Below are 25,135 nucleotides of genomic sequence, written 5' to 3' on the forward strand. Positions count from 1 at the left end.
GAATATCCTGACAGTGGTGGAGTTTTGTCAGCTAGGACTCACTACTAGTTTGGGAAGTTTTGTGATTCTGCAGGCTGCTGGTATTCCATGCCGCAGGATTAGATTCTCTTGTTATTTTGTCAAACCTTTGGATGCTCTAAGAATTATTGAGTAAAATCAAGGTTTTTCACGCGATGCTAGCTTCTCGCTCACCTTCCAGGAAGCAGAGGTTGAAGAGAAATAAAGAGTGAATTATGAAAGAAAGCATGTGGCAGCATATTGGGAGCAGCTTCACCACAGCAGCTGCAGGAAGAAAGCCCATCACCACTTTCACAAGGGCAACTGGGATCAATGTTCCCTTAATTTGTGAACATGCTCGAAAGCGCACCAGTCTGAAATGGTGGAACAAGCAGGATGTGCACAGTGGACGGACGTTGAATGAACGTTGCTCGGAAAGGCAATAAATGCCAAATCCCAGGAACGAATGGAGGAAGGGTAGAACTTTTGATCAAAACAGTTCCGCGTTCGATTGCTTTCCTGTGCCCTGCAATCAAAGATCTCAGATGGTGCCTGAGTGAGGTTGCTACGATTGGTACAGTGCACCCTGGAGATTGGGAGGGGATAAGTCAGCTCATGATTACTCTTTGGTGGGGGTTGAGCCAGCTGTGGCCATGAAGACCGCCATGTTTATTTGCCTGTTTAGTGTGTCTCGCTGAAAGATGGCTAGTACGTGTAGTTCCATAGCATCAGCACAATCTAGAAACTTTGGGTGCCAAGGGGAGAGGGTATCGGTGGCATAATGGTAATGCCACTGGACTAGTAAGCCAGTGGACCCAGGATATTTCTCTAGGAACATGCTTTCAAATCCCACCATGGCAGCTGGTGCAAGTTAAGTTTTGTTAATAAATCTGAAATTGAAAGCTAATCTCAGTAATGGTGACCGTAAAAATATCATCAATTGACATCAAAACCCATCTGGTTCACTAATATCCTTTAGTGAAGGAAATCTTCCACCCTTGCCTAGACTGGTCTACCTGTAACTCCAGCCCACAGAAATGTATTTGATTTGATTTGACTTGATTTATTATTGTCACATGTATTAACATACAGTGAAAAGTATTGTTTCTTGTGCGCTATACAGACAAAAACATACCGTTCATAGAGAAGGAAATGAGAGAGTGCAGAATGTAGTGTTACAGTCATAGCTAGGGTATAGAGAAAGATCAATTTAATGCAAGGTAAGTCCATTCAAAAGTCTGACAGTAGCAGGGAAGAAGCTGTTCTTGAGTCAGTTGGTACGTGACCTCAGACTTTTGTATCTTTTTCCCGAAGGAAGAAGTTGGAAGAGAGAATGTCCGGGGTGTGTGGAGTCCTTAATTATGCTGGCTGCTCTGCCGAAGCAGTGGGAAGTGTAGACAGAGTCAACGGATGGGAGGCTGGTTTGCGTGATGGATTGTGCTACATTCACGACCTTTTGTAGTTCCTTGCGATCTTGGGCAGAGCAGGAGCCATACCAAGCTGTGATACAACCAGAAAGAATGCTTTCTATGGTGCATCTGTAAAAGTTGGTGAGAGTCGTAGCTGACATGCCAAATTTCCTTTGTCTTCTGAGAAAGTTGGTGGGCTTTCTTAACCATAGCGTCAGCATGGGGGGACCAGGACAGGTTGTTGGTGATCTGGACACCTAAAAACTTGAAACTCTCGACCCTTTCTACTTCGCCCCTGTTGATGTAGACAGGGGCATATTCTCCTTTAGGCTTCCTGAAGTTGATCTCCTTCGTTTTGTTGACATTGAGGGAGAGATTGACTCTTAACTGCCCTCTGAAATGGCCTAGCAAGCCATTCAATTCAAGGGCAATTAAGAATGGGCAACAAATGCTGGCCTTGCCAACAATATCCACACCCCATGAAAGAGTAAAAAAATTGTCACTGAAGGCTAATATATAGGTGAAGCAAGTAATTGAGAAGTCAAAACAGTATGTTAGTCTTTATTGCCAGAGGATTTGAGTACAGGAGTGGAGATGTCTTGCTGCAAATTGTATAGAGCCTTGGGCGAGATCCTACCTGAAATATTGTGTACAGTTTTTGTCCCCTTACCTGAGGAGAGATATACTTACCATTGAGTGAATGCAATAAAGGTTCACCTGACTAATTCCCGGATGGACACATTATCCTATGAGCAGAGATTGAGGAGACTGGGCCTGTATTCTCAGTTCAGAAGAATGAGAGATAATCTCATTGAAGCATACAAAATTCTTACAGGGCTGGACAGAGCGGCAGCGGGAAGGATGTTGCCCCTGGCTGGTGCATCTAGAATCAAGGGACACTGTCTCAGAATAAGAAGTAGGCCATTTGGGAATAAGATGAGGGATTCTTTCACTCAGATGGTGGTGAATCTATGGAGCTTCAGTCACTGAGTATATGCAAGACAAAAAAAATAGATTTCTATATCTTAAAGATATAGGTGGATCAGTAAATTTGCTGATGACACCAAGATTGGTGGAGTAGTGGATGAGGTGGAGGGCTGTTGTAGGCTGCAAAGAGACATAGATAGGATGCAAAGCTGGGCTGAAAAATGGCAAATGGAGTTTAACCCTGATAAATGTGAGGTGATTCATTTTGGTAGGACTAATTTAAATGTGGATTACAGGGTCAAAGGTAGGGTTCTGAAGACTGTGGAGGAACAGAGAGATCTTGGGGTTCATATCCACAGATCTCTAAAGGTTGCCACTCAAGTGGATAGAGCTGTGAAGAAGGCCTATAGTGTGTTAGCTTTTATTAGCAGGGGTTGGAGTTTAAGAGCCGTGGGGTTATGCTGCAACTGTGCAGGACCTTGGTGAGACCACATTTGGAATATTGTGTGCAGTTCTGGTCACCTCACTATAAGAAGGATGTGGAAGCGCTGGAAAGAGTGCAGAGGAGATTTACCAGGATGCTGCCTGGTTTGGAGGGTAGGTCTTATGAGGAAAGGTTGAGGGAGCTAGGGCTGTTCTCTCTGGAGCGGAGGAGGCTGAGGGGAGACTTAATAGAGGTTTATAAAATGATGAAGGGGATAGATAGAGTGAACGTTCAAAGACTATTTCCTCGGGTGGATGGAGCTATTACAAGGGGGCATAACTATAGGGTTCGTGGTGGGAGATACAGGAAGGATATCAGTGGTAGGTTCTTTACGCAGAGAGTGGTTGGGGTGTGGAATGGACTGCCTGCAGTGATCGTGGAGTCAGACACTTTAGGAACATTTAAGCGGTTATTGGATAGGTACATGGAGCACAGGATGATAGGGAGTGGGATAGCTTGATCTTGGTTTCAGATAAAGCTCAGCACAACATCGTGGGCCGAAGGGCCTGTTCTGTGCTGTACTGTTCTATGTTCTATCAAGGGATATGGAGAGAGTGTGGGAAAATTGTGTTAGAACCACGTAATCCCTACAGTGCAGAAAGAGGCCATTTGGCCCATCGAGTCTGCACTGATTCTCCAAAAGAGCATCTTACACAGGCCCACTCCCCTGCCCTATCCCTGTAACCCTGCACATTTACAATGGCTAATTTACCTAACTACATGCTTTGAATGCTAAGGGGCAATTTAGCATGGCCAATCCATCTAAGCTGCACATCTTTGGACTGTGGAAGGAAATTGGAGCACCCAGAGGAAACCCGTGCAGACACGGGGAGAATGTACAAACTCCACACACACACTCGCCCAAGACCGGAATCGAATCTGGATTCCTGGCGCTGTGAGGCAGCAGTACTAACCACTGTGCCACCATGCCACCCAGGTAGTTGAGGTAGATGAACAGCCATGATTCAACTGAATGGTGAAGCAGACTTGAGGGGCCGAATAGATTTTTCCAGCTCCTGTTCTGTATGAAAAGGGGAGAATACTGGAGAGGAAAGAAAGGAATAAAGGAGCATCAGAGAAGAACATAATTCAAAACAAGTCTGAGGGAATGGCGTCAGATGGAAAGCAGAGTGTCCAAAACGGAACATTAATCAATAAACTATTACACCACATTATTTCCAGATCTTTAGAGCTCCATCTGTCGCAATCAGTGCGTTGCTGATTATTTGTCCATCTCCAAGAGCTTGAGAAGCCTTTGAATGTTTCATTCCTTGAAGTGACTTGTTAGCGGAGTGATAGCTGTGTGTTTCCAAAGCCGTTTGCAGACAAATTACTTCATTCTGTCTTTCTTTTTCTCTTTTTTTCCCTCTCCTTTCTTCTCCCAGTACGGAAGGACTGAAGTGATTGAAAACACACTGAACCCAGATTTTGTGCGCAAGTTTGTCCTGGATTACTTCTTTGAAGAGAAGCAGAATCTGCGTTTTGATGTGTAAGTAATCACATTTCTTCCTGCCAGATGCCACACATTGCTCGCTGTGCCCTTGTGTAAGCCTAAATCATACTGAAAAGCCACAGAATGAAAGATAACGTGGAAACAAGGGCAGCCAGGCTATGGGCAAAAGCAATAAATATATAACAGGTACTTCAACATTCATTGCAAAGAAAAAGATAGACCGCTAACATTCTCATAAAAACAGAAGTTAATTTTAAAATGCAGTGTTTGCATTCTCCAAATACAAATCTAGAAAGGAACATCCTTCACCTTTGAACTACAGGCCCAATTATAAAATGATACAGGATTTGTAACAGTTATGTACAAATGGCAAAACCTTTGTTACATCTATCGCAATTCAACTGTCTCTGTGGTCCTGCAAAAATGTCCACTCTTCGTAATATTGAAAAGTGAACACTCCCAGGACAATAGCAATTTCATTTTATTCTCGAGTAATTACCTTTTCCATCAGCCCTGTGTTGACTAAGTGGTCGACTGGCATGTTTTTGTTGCATATTATACTTTAAGGGGAAACATCAGACTCCCAGTGACATCTAATTAATGCAGGCTATTCCTCTGCTGACTTGCTGGCTCACAAGCATGTCACTGATGTGAATCTGCAAGCTTCTGTCTCCAATACCCCCCCCACAACCCAACCACCCCCCTCCCCCCCCCCCCACCGCAAGGGGACCACCATTGATTTAAAGAGAAAATTGATCTTTTCCCATTATTCACAGCATGTCCCCTTTGCTGAAAGTACTGATTTTCTGATTTGCTACGTATCAGAATACCTAAATATCCCGTTGAAAGAAAGCCTGCTCACCTCCCCTGTCCCCGCCACAGTGACTGCAGGACAACAGCATTCATGGGAAACAGGCAGTAGTGGTTTGGCTACCTGTTATACACCCCACTTGGTAACAAAGGGAAAGAACATTTGGTGGCCTGTATAAAGGGTGGTTTTGATCCATTACCATTCCAACAGGGGAAGTGGTGGCGTAGTGGTATTGTCACGAGACTAGTAATCCAGAGACCCAGTGTAACACTCTGGGGAACTCGGGTTCGAATTCCACCTTAGCAGATGGTAAAATTTGAATTCAATAAAAATCTGGAATTCATGGTGACCATAAAATCATTGTCAATTGTTGTAAAAACCCATCTGGTTCACTAATGTCCTTGAAGGAAGGAAATCTGCTGGCCTTACCCGGTCTGGCCTACATGTGACTCCAGATCTGTAGCAATGCGTTTGACTCTCAAATGCCCCCTGAAATGGAGGGCAGTTAGGGATAAATGCTGGCCCAGCCAGTGACGCCCACATCCAGTAAATGAATTTTAAAAATCTCTTTTCCCCACCACCACGAGTTTCAATCGGCCCTACAAATGTTGTTTTACCAAACCATTCGAATTGTACAGCATGAGGATGAATGAGAAGTGGTCGGGTCTATTGCAATATGATAATTGGATGCGTTAGATGTTATCGTGTGTTCTGTAGCTTGATGATTGCTGTCTGTGGAGATTATTCTCCAAACACACCATCTTGCTGACAATCTGACTCTGCATTCATTGCAGGAAGACAATGAAAAATCTTCAGAAATAGAAATTATCTTTGTTGATTGGATTTCTGTAACAAAGCAGAGAAGAGGCCAATTGAAAAATGTGACCCTTGATGGGTAGGGATCCAAAATTCCCACTGCAGCTTTCATTTACAGTGTGAAATGTCACAGTTGTCAGAAAAGTTTTAAATAAGCTCACCTTGTTCACAAACCCAGGAGGTTCATTCAATGGTAAAATCGCACAAGTGTTATTTTGTGGGACTATAACTGCACTGTGTCACAGTCCAGGATTGCAGCTTCAATGTCCAGCTCATTCTGTCAATTTTATAAACCCAATTAGATCCCTTCGTAACAGCGAAGGTGGGATCCGTGAATGGTGGAAATTATCCAGTTTATTACGGCCAGGGATGGCACGGCGGCACGGTGGCACAGTGGTTAGCACTGCTGCCTCACAGCGCCAGGGACCCGGGATTCAATTCCCGGCTTGGGTCACTGTCTGTGTGGAGCCTGCACATCCTCCCCGTGTCAGTGTGGGTTTCCTCCGGGTGCTCCAGTTTCCTCCCACAGCCCAAAGATGTACGGGTTAGGTGGATTGGCCATGGTGCATTGCTTTGATTTGATTTATTTTTGTCACATGTATTGGGATGCAGTGAAAAGTATTGTTTCTTGTGCGCTATACAAAGCATACCGTTCATTGAGAAGGAAAGGGGAGAGTGCAGAATGTAGTGTTAGAGTCATAGGTAGGGTGTAGAGAAAGAACAATTTTAATTTAATCAAAAGTCTGATGGCAGCAGGGAAGAAGCTGTTCTTGAGTCAGTTGGTAAATGATCTCAGACTTTTGTATATTTTTCCTGTCGGAAGAAGTTGGAAGAGAGAATGTCCAGGGTGCGTGGGGTCCTTGATTATGCTGATTGCTTTTCTGAAGCAGTGGGAAGTGCAGCTGGAGTCAATGGATGGGAAGATGGTTTGCACGATGGACTGGGCTACGTTCACAACCCTTTGTATTCCTTGTGGTCTTGCTTTGAGCAGGAGCCATACCAAGCTGTGATACATCCGGACAAGATGCTTTCCTATGGCGCATCTGCCAGAGATGTGTAGGTTTGGTGGATTAGCCATGGTAAATGCATGGGGTTACGGGAATAGGGTGGAGGGGAGGTCCTGGGTGAGATGCTCTTTTGGAGAGTCGGTGCAGGCTCAACGGGCCGAATGGCCTTTTTCTGCAGTGTTGGGATTCATTGGTTCCATGCAAGATCCCTGTCCACTTAGTGCTGCACTTAATTCTGTCATTTCAAGTGGTAAAAGTGCTCACTGCAGTATAAAGGGTGGGACCTGCTAATGTATGACGTGATGTACCACTGACACTAATCAGTCATGTGCTATACTCTCTCTCTTTTGGAATCATGCCGAGGAAGTATGTGCCTAGTCTATAACCTGTTTAGAAATAGTACCAATAAAAAAGTGTTAAGCAAATATTAGAGTATATCTAAAGTTTAAGAACCAAATCCCTTGACTGGAGTCCAAGAAAGAAGGACCCTATCTCGGGACACTTACCAGTTTTCGCTGCAACACTGAACTGTTGGCATGGTGATTACTTAGACATTATCAAAGAACCACAGACGTTTATGGGAGGAGGTTGTTGGGGCCATCATGTGTACTTGTTGCTAGAGTAACCCACTGCCCTGCACCTACCCACCCACATTTTTATTTGGCAATGCAGTATCACTGAGCCGTGAAATTGTCTGCAAAACATCAGCTGCCATGGATTGTCAGGGACTGCTTCCTCTGCATTCAAGGACACTTGATTGTTTTACCTTAAGGATGTTTTCCAGTTTTTATTTTCTCTCTGGCTGTCAGTGAACTTACTCAGGAGATTTTCACCTGGCATTTCCTACTCACCATTCTATTTGACATGTTTGGGAAGCTTTCTGACAGCCCAAAACATCAAGCAGTTGCTGTTGCAGCACAGAAATCCTGTATTGAAAAAAATAACCTGTGTCCTTTAGGTCTTCATCTCTGCTCTCTTTGGCAGTGAGGATGTGAGCTGGCCATCCAAGTAGCTTCTTTGTGAACCTTTCTTGCTTCTTCCACTTGATCTCGCCCACCTACCCTTGGCAGATCCATCGGTGCTCTCCCCTTGATTGATAAGTTCCAAGGGGAACAGAGACTTCCCCGGGAATTATAGACCGGTGAGTCTCACTTCTGTTGTCGGCAAGATGTTGGAAAAAATTATAAGGGATAGGATTTATAGTTATTTGGAGAGTAATGAATTGATAGGTGATAGTCAGCATGGTTTTGTGGCAGGTAGGTCGTGCCTTACTAACCTTATTGAGTTTTTTGAGAAAGTGACCAAGGAGGTGGATGGGGGCAAGGCAGTGGACGTGGTATATATGGATTTTAGTAAGGCGTTTGATAAGGTTCACCATGGTAGGCTTCTGCAGAAAATGCAGATGTATGGGATTGGGGGTGATCTAGGAAATTGGATCAGGAATTGGCTAGCGGATAGGAAACAGAGGGTGGTGGTTGATAGTAAATATTCATCATGGAGTGCGGTTACAAGTGGTGTACCTCAGGGATCTGTTTTGGGGCCACTGCTGTTTGTAATATTTATTAATGATCTGGATGAGGGTATAGTTGGGTGGATTAGCAAATTTGCTGATGACACCAAAGTCGGTGGTGTGGTAGACAGTGAGGAAGGGTGTCGTAGTCTGCAGGAAGACTTAGACAGGTTGCAAAGTTGGGCCGAGAGGTGGCGGATGGAGTTTAATGCGGAGAAGTGTGAGGTAATTCACTTTGGTAGGAATAACAGTTGTGTTGAGTATAGGGCTAACGGGAGGACTTTGAATAGTGTGGAGGAGCAGAGGGATCTAGGTGTATGTGTGCATAGATCCCTGAAGGTTGGGAATCAAGTGGATAAGGTTGTTAAGAAGGCATATGGTGTCTTGGCGTTTATTGGTAGGGGGATTGAATTTAGGAGTCGTAGCGTTATGTTGCAACTGTACACAACTCTGGTGCGGCCGCACTTGGAGTACTGTGTGCAGTTCTGGTCCCCACATTACAGGAAGGATGTGGAGGCTTTGGAGAGGGTGCAGAGGAGGTTTACCAGGATGTTGCCTGGTATGGAGGGGAGATCCTATGAGGAGAGGCTGAGGGATTTGGGATTGTTTTCGCTGGAAAGGCGGCGGCTAAGAGGGGATCTTATTGAAACATATAAGATGATTAGAGGTTTAGATAGGGTGGATAGTGATAGCCTTTTTCCTCTGATGGAGAAATCCAGCACGAGGGGGCATGGCTTTAAATTGAGGGGGGGTAGTTATAGAACCGATGTCAGGGGTAGGTTCTTTACCCAGAGGGTGGTGAGGGATTGGAATGCCCTGCCAGCATCAGTAGTAAATGCGCCTAGTTTGGGGGCGTTTAAGAGATCCGTAGATAGGTTCATGGACGAAAAGAAATTGGTTTAGGTTGGAGGGTCACAGTTTTTTTTTTAACTGGTCGGTGCAACATCGTGGGCCGAAGGGCCTGTTCTGCGCTGTAATGTTCTATGTTCTATGTTCTAAGGATTTCAGTGCTGTGTTTGACAGGTTGCGAGCGAGTGATGGTGCATCTACATCGGTGTTACCTTCATTGGTTAGTCTGGCAGTGACGATGAGCCACCTGATTAGCCTAAGAAAAGGCAATTGAACAAGGGTTAGGTTATAGTTGTGAGGGTGGGCACTGGAGATCAGTGGCAGCACAACTTGCCACCTGGTTGTCATACTAATTCTGTGATTGTGTGATTGAAAGAGTTAAGTGGAAAGAGAAAAGGCAAGAGATAGGCCAAGACTGCCTGTTGCACCAGGCCTCAAGTCTTGGCATCTCCGAGCTGACTTCTGTATGTTGTCCTGTGGTGGCAATAGCTCTAGTGTTTGCATTGTGGTGGCACCTCTTCTTGTACAGGTCGTCTCCCTCCTGTTTTCTTCCACAGCTTCTCCAGCAAGAAGATTAGAAGTGGACTGCGGTGTGCTTTGTGTAAAGGATTTCAATGCGTATGTGAGCTATCTTCCCCCCCCCTCCCCCGCTGCCGCCGTGGAAAATGCCCCTGCCACGGAACTTGGTCCCAGAATGGAAAATTCTGCCCCATGTGGCAGCGAATTCTACAGTCTCATTGCTCCTGGAGATTGTCATAAAAGTGAACAGTGCAACAAAATAAGCTTGAAATGGGAGAAAAAACCATTCACAAATAATAACCCATCTGAAAAATATTTATTGTCAAGAATTGGAAGTGCTTTGCTACCTCCAGATCTTGCGGGGTGGGCTGGGGGCTTCGGGGGAAGTGGTGTGTGGATGGTGGTGCGACATTGCAAGTGTTCCTGTCCCACCTTTTGCCCGTTGGCTAATTTGATCAACTATTTTTACGTTTATTCATTAGTGTCACATGTAGGCTTACATTAACACTGCAATGAAGTTACTGTGAAAATCCCCTGGTCACCACACTCCGGTGCCTGTTTGGGTACACTGAGGGAGAATTTAACATGGCCAATGCACTTAACCAGCACGTCTTTTGGACTGTGGAAGGAAACCGGGGCACCCGGAGAATCCCACGCAGACACAGGGAGAACGTGCAAACTCCACACAGGCAGTGGGCCAAGCCGGGAATCGAACCTGGGTCCCTGGTGAGGCAGCAGCGCTAACCACCGTGCCACTGTGCTACCCACATTACCGAGCTTATGGAACTCAAGAGGCAGCCTGCAAGCAGGAGATTGTTAAAATGATTTGAGTCCGTTTCTTCTCTCAGGCAACACTCAAAATAATCCTGATATTGCGTGTCTGCTGGGAGACAGCTGACAAGAAGGCTTCAAACCAACTCTCGTTTGCAGACAAGCTTGGCCTGTCCTCCTTTGCAGCTATCAGCAGTGTAATTACTTTGCATTTCTGCTCTTGCCTTCCCTGCTCTGTCAATTTAAAAAATCAGTTCTTCACTCTCAGAATAAGTTTGTTTGATGTTTGACTGCGACCACTGATGTTAGTTTTCGAAGCACTCATATGAATTCTAGGTGGAGTTTGGTAGCCGCAACAAGAGTTTTCTGTATCTTTGCTAGCCTTTTGCAATACAAAGAAAATCTGTCACAGCCTGCGCAGTCATTGATAACAAAGAATTTAATTGGTCCAATCTACGGGCACGGTTTCATATATATCCTCGAGGTCTGGCTCAATGTTCTAATGGAAAGCCCTCGTTAATTTTAACAGCTTGGTCTGTGGCACATTTGACAATGGAGGGGAAATGCAGCAAGAGAGTAGCACTTACAGAACTGCCAAGTTTAGAAGGCTGTTGAAAAACTATTTGGTCTCTTGCGTTATAGATAAAGGCAGAAGCCAAATCTTTATGGCTGTTGCTACCAGTAGGATCTTCTGGTCCCGCTGATGGTGAACCCTCCCTCCCACTGCAGGATCCCCAGCAGTGGAGGATGCGAACAACGGGAAAACCCATTGGCAGTGAGTTAATGACAAAGGGTCAGCTGGACATGAAACGTCAGCTCTTTTCTCTCCTTCCAGATGCTGCCAGACCTGCTGAGATTTTCCAACATTTTCTCTTTTGGTAATCCATTGACAGTGGTGGGACCAGAAGATCACGCTGCCAATCAATGGTGGACTACCTCCACCGTCGCAAACCATGCCGCAGTAGGAGCTGGGGGGGGGTGGTGGTGCAGGTGAGGGGGGTAATATACCACCCATAGAGTGCAAACGTAAGAAGGTTATGCTGAACCATTATAAATTAATGGGTAGACTACAGCTGGAGCATTGTGTCTTATTCTGGGCTTCACACTTTGAAAAAGATGCCAAGGCCTTGGAGAGGTTCTAGTGGGTGATTTTGTACAATGGTAGCAGGGATGAGGAGTTTCAATTATCTGGAGAGGCTGGAGACACTGGGATCGTTCTCCTTAGCACAAAGGGAAGGTTAGGGGAGATGTAATTTTTTATGGGCTACAGCTCATTACCTTCGACACCATTACCCCAACAAAACTCATCTCCAAACTCCATGTCCTAGGCCTTGGCTCCACCCTCTGTGACTGGATCCTAGACTTCCTAAACCACAGACCGCAATCAGTAAGGACAGACAATGACACCTCCTCCACTATTATCCTCAACATTGGTGCCCTGCGAGGCTGTGTCCTCAGCCCTTACTATACTCCTTATACACTTAAGACTGTGTGGCAAAATTCCGTCCCAACACCATTTTCAAGTTTGCTGATGATACCACCATAGCGTGTCGGATCTGAAACCATGACGAGACGGAGTACAGGAAAGAGATAGAGGATCTGGCAAAATGGCGTGACAACAGTAATCTTTCCCTCAATGTCAACAAGACAAAGGAGATAGTCATCGACTTCAGGAAACATAGTGGAGGACATGCCCCTGTCTACATCAATGGTGATGAAGTGGAAATGGTCGAGAGCTTCAAGTTTCTAGGTGTTCAGATCACCAACAACCTGTCCTGCTCCCCCCATGCCGATACTATAGTTAAGAAAGCCTCTACTTTCTCAGGAGGCTAAGGAAATTTGGCAAGTCCACTACCACTCTTACCAATTTATACAGATGCACCATAGAAAGTATCCTTTCCAGGTGTATTACAGCTTGGTATGACTCCTGCTCTGATCAAGACCGCAAGAAACTACAAAGGGTTGTGAACGTAGCCCAGTCCATCACTAAAACCAGCCTCCCATCCATTGACTCCGTCTACACTTCTTGCTGCCTCAGAAAAGCAGCCAGCATAATCAAGGACCCCACGCACCTTGGATATACTCTCTTCTACCTTCTTCCATTGGGAAAAATATACAAAAGTCTGAGGACACGTACCAACTGGCTCAAGAACAGCTTCTTCCCTGCTGTGATCAGACTTTTGAATGGACCTACCGTATATTAAGCTGATCTTTCTCTGCGCCCTAGCTATGACTGTAACACTATATTCTCCTTTCCTTCTCTGCTATGTACTCTATGAATGGTATGTTTTGTCTGTATAGCTCGCAAGAAACAATACTTTTCACTCTATTTCAATACATGTGACAATAATAAATCAATCAATCAATGGAAAAGTTCAAAATTATGAGAGGTTTTGATAAAGAGGGAGAAATTGTTCCCACTGGCAGCAGAATATAGCTTTTAAATAATCGTGAAAATAGCCCAAGGGAGATGAGAATTTTTGTTTTATGCAATGTGTTGTTATGATCTGGAATGCACTGCCTGAAGGGTTGGTAGAAGCAGATTTGAAAGTAACTGGGAAGACACTAGATTGTCAATGAGGGAATTGCATCTCTACATAAATGAAAAATAATTGTAGGATTATGGGGAAAGAGCGGGGACGCGGTACTCATTGGTAGCTCTTTCGGAAAGCCGGAACAGATATGATGGACCAAATGGGCTTCTTCAGTATAAAAGCAAATTATTATGGATGCTGGAATCTGAAACCAAAAGAGAAAATGCTGGAAAATCTCAGCAGGTCTGGCAGCATCTGTAAGGAGAGAAAAGAGCTGACGTTTCGAGTCCAGATGACCCTTTGTCAAAGCTAAAAGGCATAGAAAGTGGGAGATATTTATACTGCAGGGTGAGGGAATGAAAGATGAGTCATAGTCACAGAAACCAGGGAAACCAGCTAATAGCTGTCCACAGAGAGAATAAAGGGTGTGAATGGCCAAACGGCAGAGAAACTAAAATGAAGATGTTTGGCGGGACCGGAGGGGGGAAGCTAAAATGAAGATGTTTGGGGTGGGGGAGGGGGGCAGGGGAATGGATGGGGCAGAGGTAAGATTTAGAAAAGGAGAAGTAAAGGGGGAGAAAAGGTAAGGGAAGGGCGTAAAGTAGGGGGGAAGAGTGGGGGGGAGAAGAAAAATGAAGAAGACAATAAATAAAAGGTAGAGAACAGTAAAAAATTAAATAAAATAGAATGAAAACAAAAGGGTCAAGGTGGGGTCGAGCAAATCATCTGAAGTTGTTGAACTCGATGTTGAGACCGGAAGGCTGTAAAGTGTCGAGTCGGAAGATGAGATGCTGTTCCTCCAGTTTGCGTTGAGCTTCACTGGAACATTTCAACAGGCCATGGACAGACATGTGGGCATGGGAGCAGGATCGTGTGTTAAAATGGCAAGCAACCGGAAGGTCAGGGAGATGATTGCGCACAGACCGGAGGTGCTCAGCAAAGTGATCACCCAGTCTACGCTTGGTCTCTCCGATATAGAGGAGACCACATTGGGAGCAGCGAATGCAATGCACCAAATTGAAATAGGTGCAAGTGGAACACTGTTTAACCTGGATTGAGTGTTTTGGACTTTGGATGGTGAGCATAGAAGAGGTAAAGGGACAGGTGTTACACCTTCGGCAATTGCATTGGAAGGTGCCATGAGTGACGGGAGAGGTGTTGGGTATAGTGGAGGAGTGGACTAGGTTATCCTGGAGGGAACGGTCTCTGCGGAATGCTGACAGAGAGTGTGAAGGGAAGATGTGTTTGGTGGTGGCATCACGCTGGAGTTGGCGAAAATGGCGGAGGATTATGCTTTGCATGTGGAGGCTGGCGGGGTGAAATGTGAGAACAAGGGGGACTCTATCCTAGTTCTGGGAGGGAGGGGATGGGGTGAGGGCTGTGGTGCGGGAGATGGACTGCACACTGTTGAGACCCTGTCGACAACTGTAGATGGGAATCCACGGTTGAGGAAAAAGGAGCACATGTTAGAAGCACCACTTTGGAAAGTGGCATCATCGGAACAAATGCGACTGAGGTGAAGGAGCTGAGAGAAAGGGATGGAGTCCTTACAGGATGTGGGGTGTGAAGAGCTGTAGTCCAGATAGCTGTGGGAGTCAGTGGGCTTGTAGTGGATATTGGTAGATAGTCTATTGCCGGAAATGGAGACAGAAAGGTCAAGGAAGGGAAGGGAAGTGTCTGAGATGGACCAGTTAAAGGTGATGGAGGAGTGGAAACTGGAAGCGAAGTTGTTGAATTTTTTGAGGTCTGGACGAGAGCATGAAACGGCACCAAAATGCCGATGTATCAGTCCTTGGCCTGCTGCAATGTTCCAGTGAAGCTCAACGCAAACTGGAGGAACAGCATCTCACCTTCCGGCTCGGCACTTTACAACCTTCCGGTCTCAACATCGCATTCAACAACTTCAGATGATTAGCTCTATCCCACCTCGACCCTTTTGTTTTCATTTTATTTTATTTTATTTTTTACTGTTCTCTACCTTTTATTTCTTTATTGCCTTCCTTCATTTTTCGTCCTCCCCCCTCTTTCCCCCTACTTTATCCCCCTTTCCTTAACCTTTCTCCCCCTTTACTTCTCCTTTTCTAAATCTTACCTCTGTCCCAACCATTCCCCCCGCCCCCCCCCCCCCCCCCCCCCCCCCCCTCCTCCCCCGGCTCCGGTCCCGCAACATCCTCATTTTGGCTTCTCTGCCGTTTGGCCATTCACACCCTTTATTCTCTCTGTGGACAGCTATTAGCTGGTTTCCCTGGTTTCTGTGGCTATGACTCATCTTTCACTTCCTCACCCCGCAGTATAAATATCTCCCACTTTCTATGCCTTTTAGCTTTGACATAAGGTCATCTGGACTCGAAACGGCAGCTCTTTTCTCTCCTTACAGATGCTGCCAGACCCGCTGAGATTTTCCAGCATTTTCTCTTTTGGGCTTCTTCAGTGCTGTATAACTCTGTGAATGGGAAAGTTATGGCGATGAGAGAAATACAGAATCATTGATCACAATGGCACGGTGGAGATGTGTGGTATTAGGATCAGAGATCTTACTATAATCATACATCAAAAGGCAGGGGTTTAGTATGGATTGGAGACCATCCCCTCGTAAAAGCAAAGGTGCGAGCTCCGTTGTGGAAGGTTGCCAGCTGAATCCAGGCAGCTAGCCTATGTCCCTTGCAACTGACTGCAAATGAGAAAGGAGTTTGTAGTATTAGCAACAATGCAAAGGTGTGTGTGTGTGTTACTTCTCATCTACAAACAGGTTTCTTGCAAGACTCATCAGGCATGGTGCAAACTTAAGTTGGAAATGACTGTCCCCTCTGAGGCATCATTTCAAGCAAAGCACGCAATCATGGACCTATTGCACACATTTTGTCATTGTCCATGTTTCTTGGAGGTGCAGGAAGCAGCCAAGAATCAGTGCTGAGATATCAAACCCAAAGTGTTCCTTTGCTGATATCTCAATGGGGCCAACAGTCATGGATTTTGGGGAATGTGATGGGGAGGGAGGCAGGGGTTCAAAGAGTGGGAGATCAAGAGAGTTGGAGGTTTTGATGGGGAAGGGGGTAAAAAATGAATTGAATGCAGTAGTTGTGGGCCAGACTTTGCTGGAGACTGGGTCAGGGCATTTCACAGTCTGATCTGTTAGACTTTCTTCTCACCCTCCAGCTCAGAACTGTTCTGCCCTGCAAGCTGCTGGAAGTATGAACTGATAATTGCACGGTGAGGGGAAATGAAGCCTCTGGGAACTTGGTGAAAGATTGCACCAAAGGTCAATCTCCATAACCAATGGGATTTAACGATTGAGCAAGAACCAGAGGAAGGATAGAGAAATAAGTCGGCTGAATTAGAGTTAATTTGGGTACAGAAAGAGAAATAGAGAAAGGAAAAGAAAGTTCGTGTTTAGAGAGATACCTGCCCAGTTTCTATCAGGTACAGTTGTTGATTCTGATCAATTTCATAATTCTAGTCTTAATAAAAATGCAAGATCTTTGAAGCAATAAAGTCTTTGTTACCTATCCATTAATCGCATGTACAATTAATGTGTATGTACATTTTATCAAGCACTTTCATTGTAAGTTCTTTCATCTAGTCTTATAATGGAGTCTGCTGATGTAAACCTGTCATCTGTCATTATGCGCTCCTTCCAATTGGTGCATCATTTTAAGAGGGTGCCGAACTGGTCATACAGCTGTTAGTTGGTGAAATGGAACTACAGTGTCCATTCAGAAAGTAATCAAAGAGCTGTTAGCAGTGAAAATACTGAAAAACAGCAGATGGAACAAAATGACTATGTCAATATATTTAGCAATCAATAAATATGTATACATTAAAACATCTAAGAGGGACTTGCCAGATTTCTGACACAGCAGAAGCTAGGGGACTGATAAGACTGCACTAATATATAGACTGAACCGTCTAAATGTGTTGAATTGTGTTTACTTGTTCTCAGCTGCTTACCTTTGTTAAATTGGTGTCCATTGCTCTCCTGGTCTCACTGTCTCCTCCTGTCTTAATCCTACAGGTACAATGTGGATTCAAGGAGCACAAACATTTCAAAACATGTGAGTCTGGAAATCAACTCTTATAAACAGTGATTGGGAGCTTTCTGTACAGCTGGGGTGTAAATCGCATAAAATTAGTCTGCCTACATTATAACTGGATAGCATGCCAGGTCAATAGTATCCACAGAGTTTGTGCACCACACTCTGTACTCTACTCCTCCAAGGACAATATATACTTTGTAGATTTTTTGGGTTTGGAGCCCCGAATTGTTATGGGAATGAACTGGCAATAAACTTCAGTCTGGAGACTACTTTAATGAGATAAAGTCAGAAAAAGTTTATTAAACTTTCAGGTAAACTAAAGCATTGATTTAAGGTCTAATACAGGCAATATACTTCCCCTATTAAAGCTGGGTGGTGAGTGCACAGTGACTTTGTTTCTTTTGGCTTTTGGTCTTCAGGTTCTTCTTTTCTGTTCCTCTCTCTTCTTGTCTCTTGTCTTCTGGTTTCTAGTTTTTTCAGTCACACGAGCCTGATCAGGAGGGTCTCTATTATCCTGGCTCCTATCCAATTAACCCTGGGCAGCACGGTGGCACAGTGGTTAGCACTGCTGCCTCACAGCGCCACGGACCCAGGTTCGATTCCCGGCTTGGGGTTTGTGTGGAGTTTGCATATTCTCCCTGTGTCTGCATGGGTTCCCTCCGGGTGCTCTGGTTTCTTCCCACAGGCCAAAGACGTGCCGGTTAGGTGGATTGCCCCTTAGTGTCAGGGGGACTAGCTAGGGTAAATGCATGGGGTTATGGGGATAGGGCTTGGGTGGGATTGTGGTCTCAATGGGCTAAATTACCTCCTTCTGCACTGTAGGATTCTATGATTCATGCCCCATGGTGAGCCATGCTTTTTTTGACTAACCAGGAATAGTTCACATGGCAGTTGCTAACCTTGTGTATTCACATAATGTTCTGCGTATTCATTGTTGTTGTTTCCCTCTTATCTTAAGCAACATCCTAATGTTTCTTCTCTCATAACAAAGATCCCTGTTCCCCTGCCTGTGGTGACTGTCCCTTGAAGGGCAACGCAGCAGAAGAGGGTCACCTGGCTTGAAGGACCAATTGGGATTGAGAGTTACTTAATCACTCCAAGGGGTACACGGTGGCAGAGTGGTTAGCACTGTTGCCTCACAGCACCAGGGATCCGGGTTCAATCCCGGCCTTGGATCACTGTGGAGAGTTTGCATGTTCTCCCGGTGTCTGCGTGGGTTTCCTCTGGGTGCTCCGGTTTCCTCCCACAGTCCGAAGATGTGTGGGTTAGGTGGATTGGCCATGCTAAATTGCCCCTCATGCCCCAAGATGGGATTAGCGGGCTGAATGTGTTGGGTTATGAGAATAGGGCTTGGGTGGGATGCTCTGCCAGAGAGTTGGTGCAGACCCGATGGGCTGAATTACATCTTTCTGCACTGGAGGGATTCTATGATTGGGTAGAAAGTATGTAGTAGATATGTAGGGACTGGGGCTGCAGGGGGTGCTGCTGGCCTCTGTGCAGTTTTTCCTGATTAATTAATACCCTTTGTATTTCTGATGAAGTCTGTGAAAGTGCATCATTACACTGCTCTTTTTACTTACACAAGCAGCAGTAGCTCTTGCAAGAGTTTTAAAATGTGATATATTTTTCCCATGGTCCCACTTTCACAGCATTTTTCATGCTATGCCTTATTTTAAGCTTTCCCACTCTACTACTCTACAAAGGAGGGTATCTAATAAAGTAAAATGTTAGTTTCTAATAAAGTTACATGTTGATAACCTGATTAATCATCAAATATAGGTTAAATCTCCTTTATCCATACGTCCAAAAACCAAACACATTCAACAACCAAATTTTTTTTGAATGGATATGTGATTAATTTGTAGGTTAATAAAGCAATGTAATATTATATTCCAGACGTGATAAGTGCCAACAAGTAAGACGTAGGGTGTTTGAGAGTTGGCAAATGGAGAAACAACTTAGTATTTGTAGACTGTATCGAACCTCGGCATAGGCTATTGTAATATAAGTAGGCCTGGGCCTACCTTTATACAGTAGGTCTGAAAATATCTGAATACCAAAATGCAATCAGCCCCAAAGATTTCAGATAAAGGATATTGAACCTGTAATCTTATACCTTCCTGGGGTATGGTGCCCAGACCTGAAGGAGATCAAACCAGAGTTTGTAACCTAATTTGCACTCCTCAATATTCCAGATCCCTTTGCAACGAAGGTCAACATTCTATTGGTCAATATTCGATGAGTCTTTTGATGGGTGGCACGATGGCACAGTGGTTAGCACAGCTGCCTCACAGCACCAGGGACCCAGGTTCGATTCCTGGCTTGGTGGCTTGGGTCATTGTCTGTGCGGAGTTTGCACATTCTCCCCGTGTCTGCGTAGGTTTCCTCCGGTTTCCTCCAACAATCCAAAAAAAATGTGCTGGTTAGGTACATTGGCCGTGCTAAATTCTCCCAAACAGGCGCTGGACTGTGGCAGCTAGGGGATTTTCACAGTAACCTCATTGCAGTGTTAATGTAAGCCTACTTGTGACTAATAAATAAACTTTACTTTTACTTTTATTTATTTGTGCACCTGTCCACTAGCTTTTAGGGACTTCTGCAATTGTACCCTTAAATTTCCTTGCTCTTTCACAGTTCCTGATTTCTTCCATGTGCTTCCAGGGCAAGGTTCTCTTCCAGGGCCACTTTGTTATAAAGTTGGCCCTTTGTGAAACTAAATTTAGTTTAAAAAGGTCACCCTCCCTGTCCTGAACTTGTACATACAAAGTAGCAGGAGTAGCAAAGTTTCAGGCTTTGGTCTCTGCAAATGAGGGTCTGTTTAGACAAATGTACATTTTAGAAATGGGGTCAGAAAACAGAAAATAATAGTACATTTTAACTCACTCAACTAACTCAAACATTAACTCCTCATTAGTGAGGCGGCACAGTGGTTAGCACTGCTACCTCACAGCGCCAGAGACCCGGGTTCAATTCCTGGCTTGGGTAACTGTCTGTGTGGAGTTTGCAAGTTCTCCCTGTGTCCGCTCCGGTTTCCTCCCACACTCCAAAGATGTGCGGGTTAGGTTGATTGGCCATGCTGAATTGCCATTAGTATCAGGGGTAAATACATGGGGGTTACAGGGATAGGGCCTTGGTGGGATTGTGGTCGGTGCAGACTCGATGGGCCGAACGGCCTCCTTCTACACTGTCTGATTCTACTCTGTTCAATTTTACAGCCATTGTTTCAACTCGATGGCTCTTTCAACGCTGTCAGAGAGCATACTTAGGTGATAATATCAAGGCCAATGCATTAGTGAGCTTATCAAGTGCTGTGCCTCTGAAATTTTTATATCCACTAAAACTGGCGACAGGATGATCGAGTGGCTGGGATGAGTGTGCTTTCACCTCCAGATGCTGGCTTTCGGTCTAGACTAGACTGATGAGATGGAAGTGTTCAGTCCCCGCTGACTGCCAGCGTTCTGAGTAAAATTAGTTTGAGCTGCCTCAATCCATTCCAAGTACACATGAGACCACGACACAATAATTCAGCACTAAATTTGCACAAAGAAATTTGCAGTCTCGCTTAGGTGAACCACACAGTTGGTTGCTTGATGAATCAGAAATGTCACATTAGTGCAGGGGTCCTCTGGGGGAATTCAGAGACTGCTCTACTCTGCATGTAGCCCCGGCTATACCAGCCTCTAGAGTGCTTTTCTACTGATAACAGATGCAAGAACTGAACCTGAACTTGTGACAATTTACTCTGCTTTCCTTGGGCTTCTACCAAAATATATCAGAGGAAAATAATTTTATTGCAGTTGAAAATGCAAATATTTCCATCATAGGCCCTGATTTTAGACCAATGGACCGAGTGGGAACAAAGATTGTAGTGATGTCTAACTGGGGCGTACAAAGCGTCTCTTGAGTATATGACATTCTCAGTATCCGGGAACTTTCCGTCCAGGAAATAAACGGAGTGAGGATTGTGGAGAGCGTACTCATGATTTCTTGAAACAGATTCCTGATGAGAAACCAGGAACTGTGGAAGAGCAAAGAAACTCTGGGATACAAGTACAGAAATCCCTAAACAATAGTGGGCAGATACAAAAATAAATTAAAAAGCTACTAAGTGTACAAAATTGTGAGAGATATGGATAGGGTAGACAGGAAGAAAGTAGAGGGGTCGATAACCAGGGGGCATAGATTTAAGGTAAGACGCAGGAGATTTTGAGGGGATTTGAGGAAAAGCTTTTTCACCCAGAGGGTGGTGGGAACCTGGAACTCACTGCCTGAAAGGGTGGTAGAGGCAGGAACCCTCACAACATTTAAGAAGCATTTAGATGAGCACTTGAAGTGCCATAGCATACAAGGCTACAGACAAAGTGCTGGAAAATGGGAATAGAAGAGATAGGTGTGTGTGAAGGCCAGCACATTCATGATGGGCCAAAGGGTCTCTTTCTGTGCCATTACAGTCCATGGGTGCGATCTTGCCAGCCATTCACATCATGCTCCCTCTGCAGCGAGGTCGGAGAATTTGTCGCCTAGCCAAATCTCCGTTCACTGCAGCGGGATGGGAAAATCCTGCTGGCATGAACGGTGGTAATGTTCCGACCTATGACTCTACCTGACCTGAACATGCTCTGTTCTCACTGGGTGTGTTCGAATAAAGCCAGAACTACACTGCGTTTTGCTCAGCAATGTGACAACCATAGTTATCAACATTCATGTAACTGCTCAGGACTCGGTGGTCATTGCATCTTTGCAAGAGTTGTGCCAAGTATCTTTCTCTTCTGCTACCTTAGAAGGCCAACAAGTCATCTCTTTACTGTTAGATGATCAGGTAATCATATACAAGATGGCACAACATTAATTATAATTTTAATTTTAAACATTGTGTCACTAACATACTCCCTTTCTTTATTTAATGCTGCACCTGGTCCTGCTGTATTGGACAAACAGAAGGTGAGAATCTATTATCTTGTCTATTTTAGTTACAAAAAAGAACATAAACATAAATGGAATAGAACAGCTGAAGGGTCCTCCAACACTCTGTGCTAAAAGACTGTAAATTGCCTCGGATCTGCCAGCCTCCATTGAGAGTGTGTCGTTTCTGAATCCCTGTGAGCCATGTCGATGGGTTATGGCAGCTCAAGACCCCAGTGGGTGTTGAAGTCAGTGAATGTATCAGCCCCCAGCATCAGCATGCATTGTGTATTGCACCCTGCAAATCTGTTACCATGTGGTGAATAGCATGGATGCATCAGCTTCAGATCCCCTTGCAGTAAGACTTGCAATGGCTGCAAACCTCAGTGTGTAATGTAACTGTGTCACCTTCAAACCTTAGTATGCATTGGATTTTGCTGATGATGAATTTCAATCAGGTTATCCACATGGCATCAGGCACTTGTCTGTAATGATGGGGGCGCAGGCAATTACTCACTGGCATGTCGATGTATTTTGAAATACTCTATTAACTAATGTATTTGCTGGTTTTATGTAAGCCCCTAAAATTGAAACACTAATGGTGAATCAGAAAAAGCAGTCATGTATCAACACAAGCTTCACAACCTGAACAGGGAAAATAACTGGCAGTCCCGAAGTATACATCGCCCAGGGTTAACCGGTGTATTACCTGCAAGTCAGAAAGTTGTGGGCTCAAGTCCCACTCCAGGCCTTCAGCACCTAAGCCTGACTGGCCACGATGCAGCACTGAGGGAGTGCTAAAGGTGCTCTTTTCAGGTGAGACATTGTACCACGGTCCCATACAGCTGTTTGTAAGCACATGAAGAATCTCGTGGGACTGTTCACAGCTAAGCAGCGCATTGTGTGACTGAAGCTCAATTGTCACCACCAGAAGCAGATTTTCTGGTCATCCATGTCAGTTGTTAATTATGGGACCTTGCTGAGCTAGACTTTCCCCTCTTGAGTTGGGATTCGGAAATGGAAGCTGGGTTCCAACCTGTGTAAACCCGCTTGGACATATTATTCCCAACAACATCCCCCCACTCCCCTTCAACCCCCACCAGGGAGTTGGGGTTGGGCTGGAGCTGCAGCCACTGCCTCCTGACTGGTCCAAGGTGGGAATGGAGGTAGGTGGATGCTGAGGCGGGAGGTTAGAACGCTTGCCACAGTTTGCTGGGAAAATTAGCCCAGTACCATTCATGACTCCTAGGCACCCTGGCCCCCACCCCCTCCCTTCTTCCAGTCACCGCAATGCCCTTTGCATGCCCAAAATATCTCCAATGCCCCCTTCCTACCCACATACCCCCCACCACCCTCCCCCCATTTCCCCCATGTCCACTTACCCAGTATCCACCTTGGGCAGGACACATGAACCCTTTAATACTGGAACATCTTGTAACACTCATAGCAAAAATCAATAATCATCTATTCGAACTCTACTTGAAAAAAAATAACTCCTCTTAAGTGTTCATGCATCTGTCAAAATAAACAATCAACCATTCAAAAACTACTTCAAAGAAATATAGTCCTGCTAAATTGTTATAAGACGATCAATCAAACAAAGCTCACAGTCACCTTGACAGCTTCGTAAACAAGCCCGGCTGAACTAAATCCATTAGTGGGATTTGGAACTCAACCAAGCATTCATAATGAGATTCCATTGCAAAATTGAATAAACAGAGCCTGCAGAATTGAATATATTAAAGCTTTTGACTTTGACTGAAAGTTTTTTTAAAAGGTTCAAAAGATGACTGGATTTTAAATCAATATAAGAATAAAAGCACAGATCCAGATGAGACATTGCTATCTGATTCTCAATGCTTTTGCATTTATAAGAGCTGTTTATATACCAGAGAAAGTACTCCAATGCATCCAAACACATACACCGTGCTGGTCAATTTAACAGTCAATTTAACAGCCACTTACTTTTTCAGGACTGAACCGTATGATCAATCACTATTAAAAACATATTTAACTTTTTGTGACATTTGGAGCAGGATTTTACGGCCTTGCTCATCCTGAAACCGCAAAATCCTGCCCGAGGTCAACAGACCTTTCCATGGTCCGCCCCTCGTCCGCTCCAATTCCCATGGAGGATGGGCCAGTAAAATTCTAGCCTTGAAGTTGGCAACACCTTTTAAACGTGCCTGTCAATAGGTTCCAGACTCTGTCAACAGGCTTCATCCAAGTCTCACGACTGACTGACCTGATGTGTTTCACACAGGCTTTAGGAGCCACCTGCCTCGTTGAAGATCTCAAACTCAGGGAATTTCAAAATTGAGACAGATATTTACCAGGGTTGAACTCAACATCACTAATGAATGTGCATCGGGTCGTGACCTGCAACATTGCTTGAGGTTGGGTCCCAGGCTTGGGCTGACAAGTGGCAAGTAACATTCGCGCCACACAAATGCCAGGCAATAACCATCACTAATAAGAGACACACTAACCACTGCCCCTTGACATTCAATGGTGTTACAATCACTGAATCCCCCACTGTCAACATCCTTGGGGTTACCATTGACCAGAAACACAACTGGACTCACCACATAAACACAGTGGCTACAAGACCAGGTCAGAGGCTAGGAATACTGCGGCGAGTAACTCACCTCCTGACGAGGAGGTAGACAAAAGGCAGGTAATTATTATAGGCCTGTTAGCTTAACTTCTGTAGGAGGGAAAATGCTTGAATCTATCATCAAGGAAGAAATAGCGCGAGACATCTGGATATAAATTGTCCCATTGGTAAGACGCAGCATGGGTTCATGAAGGGCAGGTCATGTTTGACTAATTTGGTGGAATTCTTTGAGAACATTACATGTGCAGTGGACAATGGGGAACCTGTGGATGTGGTGTATCTGGATTTCCAGTAGGCATTTGACAAGATGTCACACCAAAGACTGCTACATAAGATAAAGGTGCACAGTGTTACGGGTAATGTATTAGCATGGATAGAGGATTGGTTAACAAACAGAAAGCAAAGAGTGGGGGTAAATGGGTGTTTTACTGGTTGGCGATCAGTGACTAGTGGTGTGCCTCAGGGATCGGTGTTGGGACCGCAATTGTTTACGAT

General features: G+C 44.9%; 1 protein-coding gene across 1 annotated transcript in view; it reads left to right on the forward strand.

Annotated features, from left to right (window-relative positions):
* LOC144491680 (copine-9-like) overlaps positions 1-25,135 on the forward strand; it is a 380,635-nt gene that overhangs the window by 140,555 nt on the left and 214,945 nt on the right. The window contains exons 4-5 of the mRNA XM_078209852.1: positions 4,203-4,306; positions 17,100-17,139. Coding sequence (XP_078065978.1) covers positions 4,203-4,306; positions 17,100-17,139 — 144 coding nt within the window. The remainder of the gene's footprint in view (positions 1-4,202; positions 4,307-17,099; positions 17,140-25,135) is intronic.

Source organism: Mustelus asterias, chromosome 3 (genome assembly GCF_964213995.1).
Source record: "Mustelus asterias chromosome 3, sMusAst1.hap1.1, whole genome shotgun sequence".
NCBI lineage: Eukaryota > Metazoa > Chordata > Chondrichthyes > Carcharhiniformes > Triakidae > Mustelus > Mustelus asterias.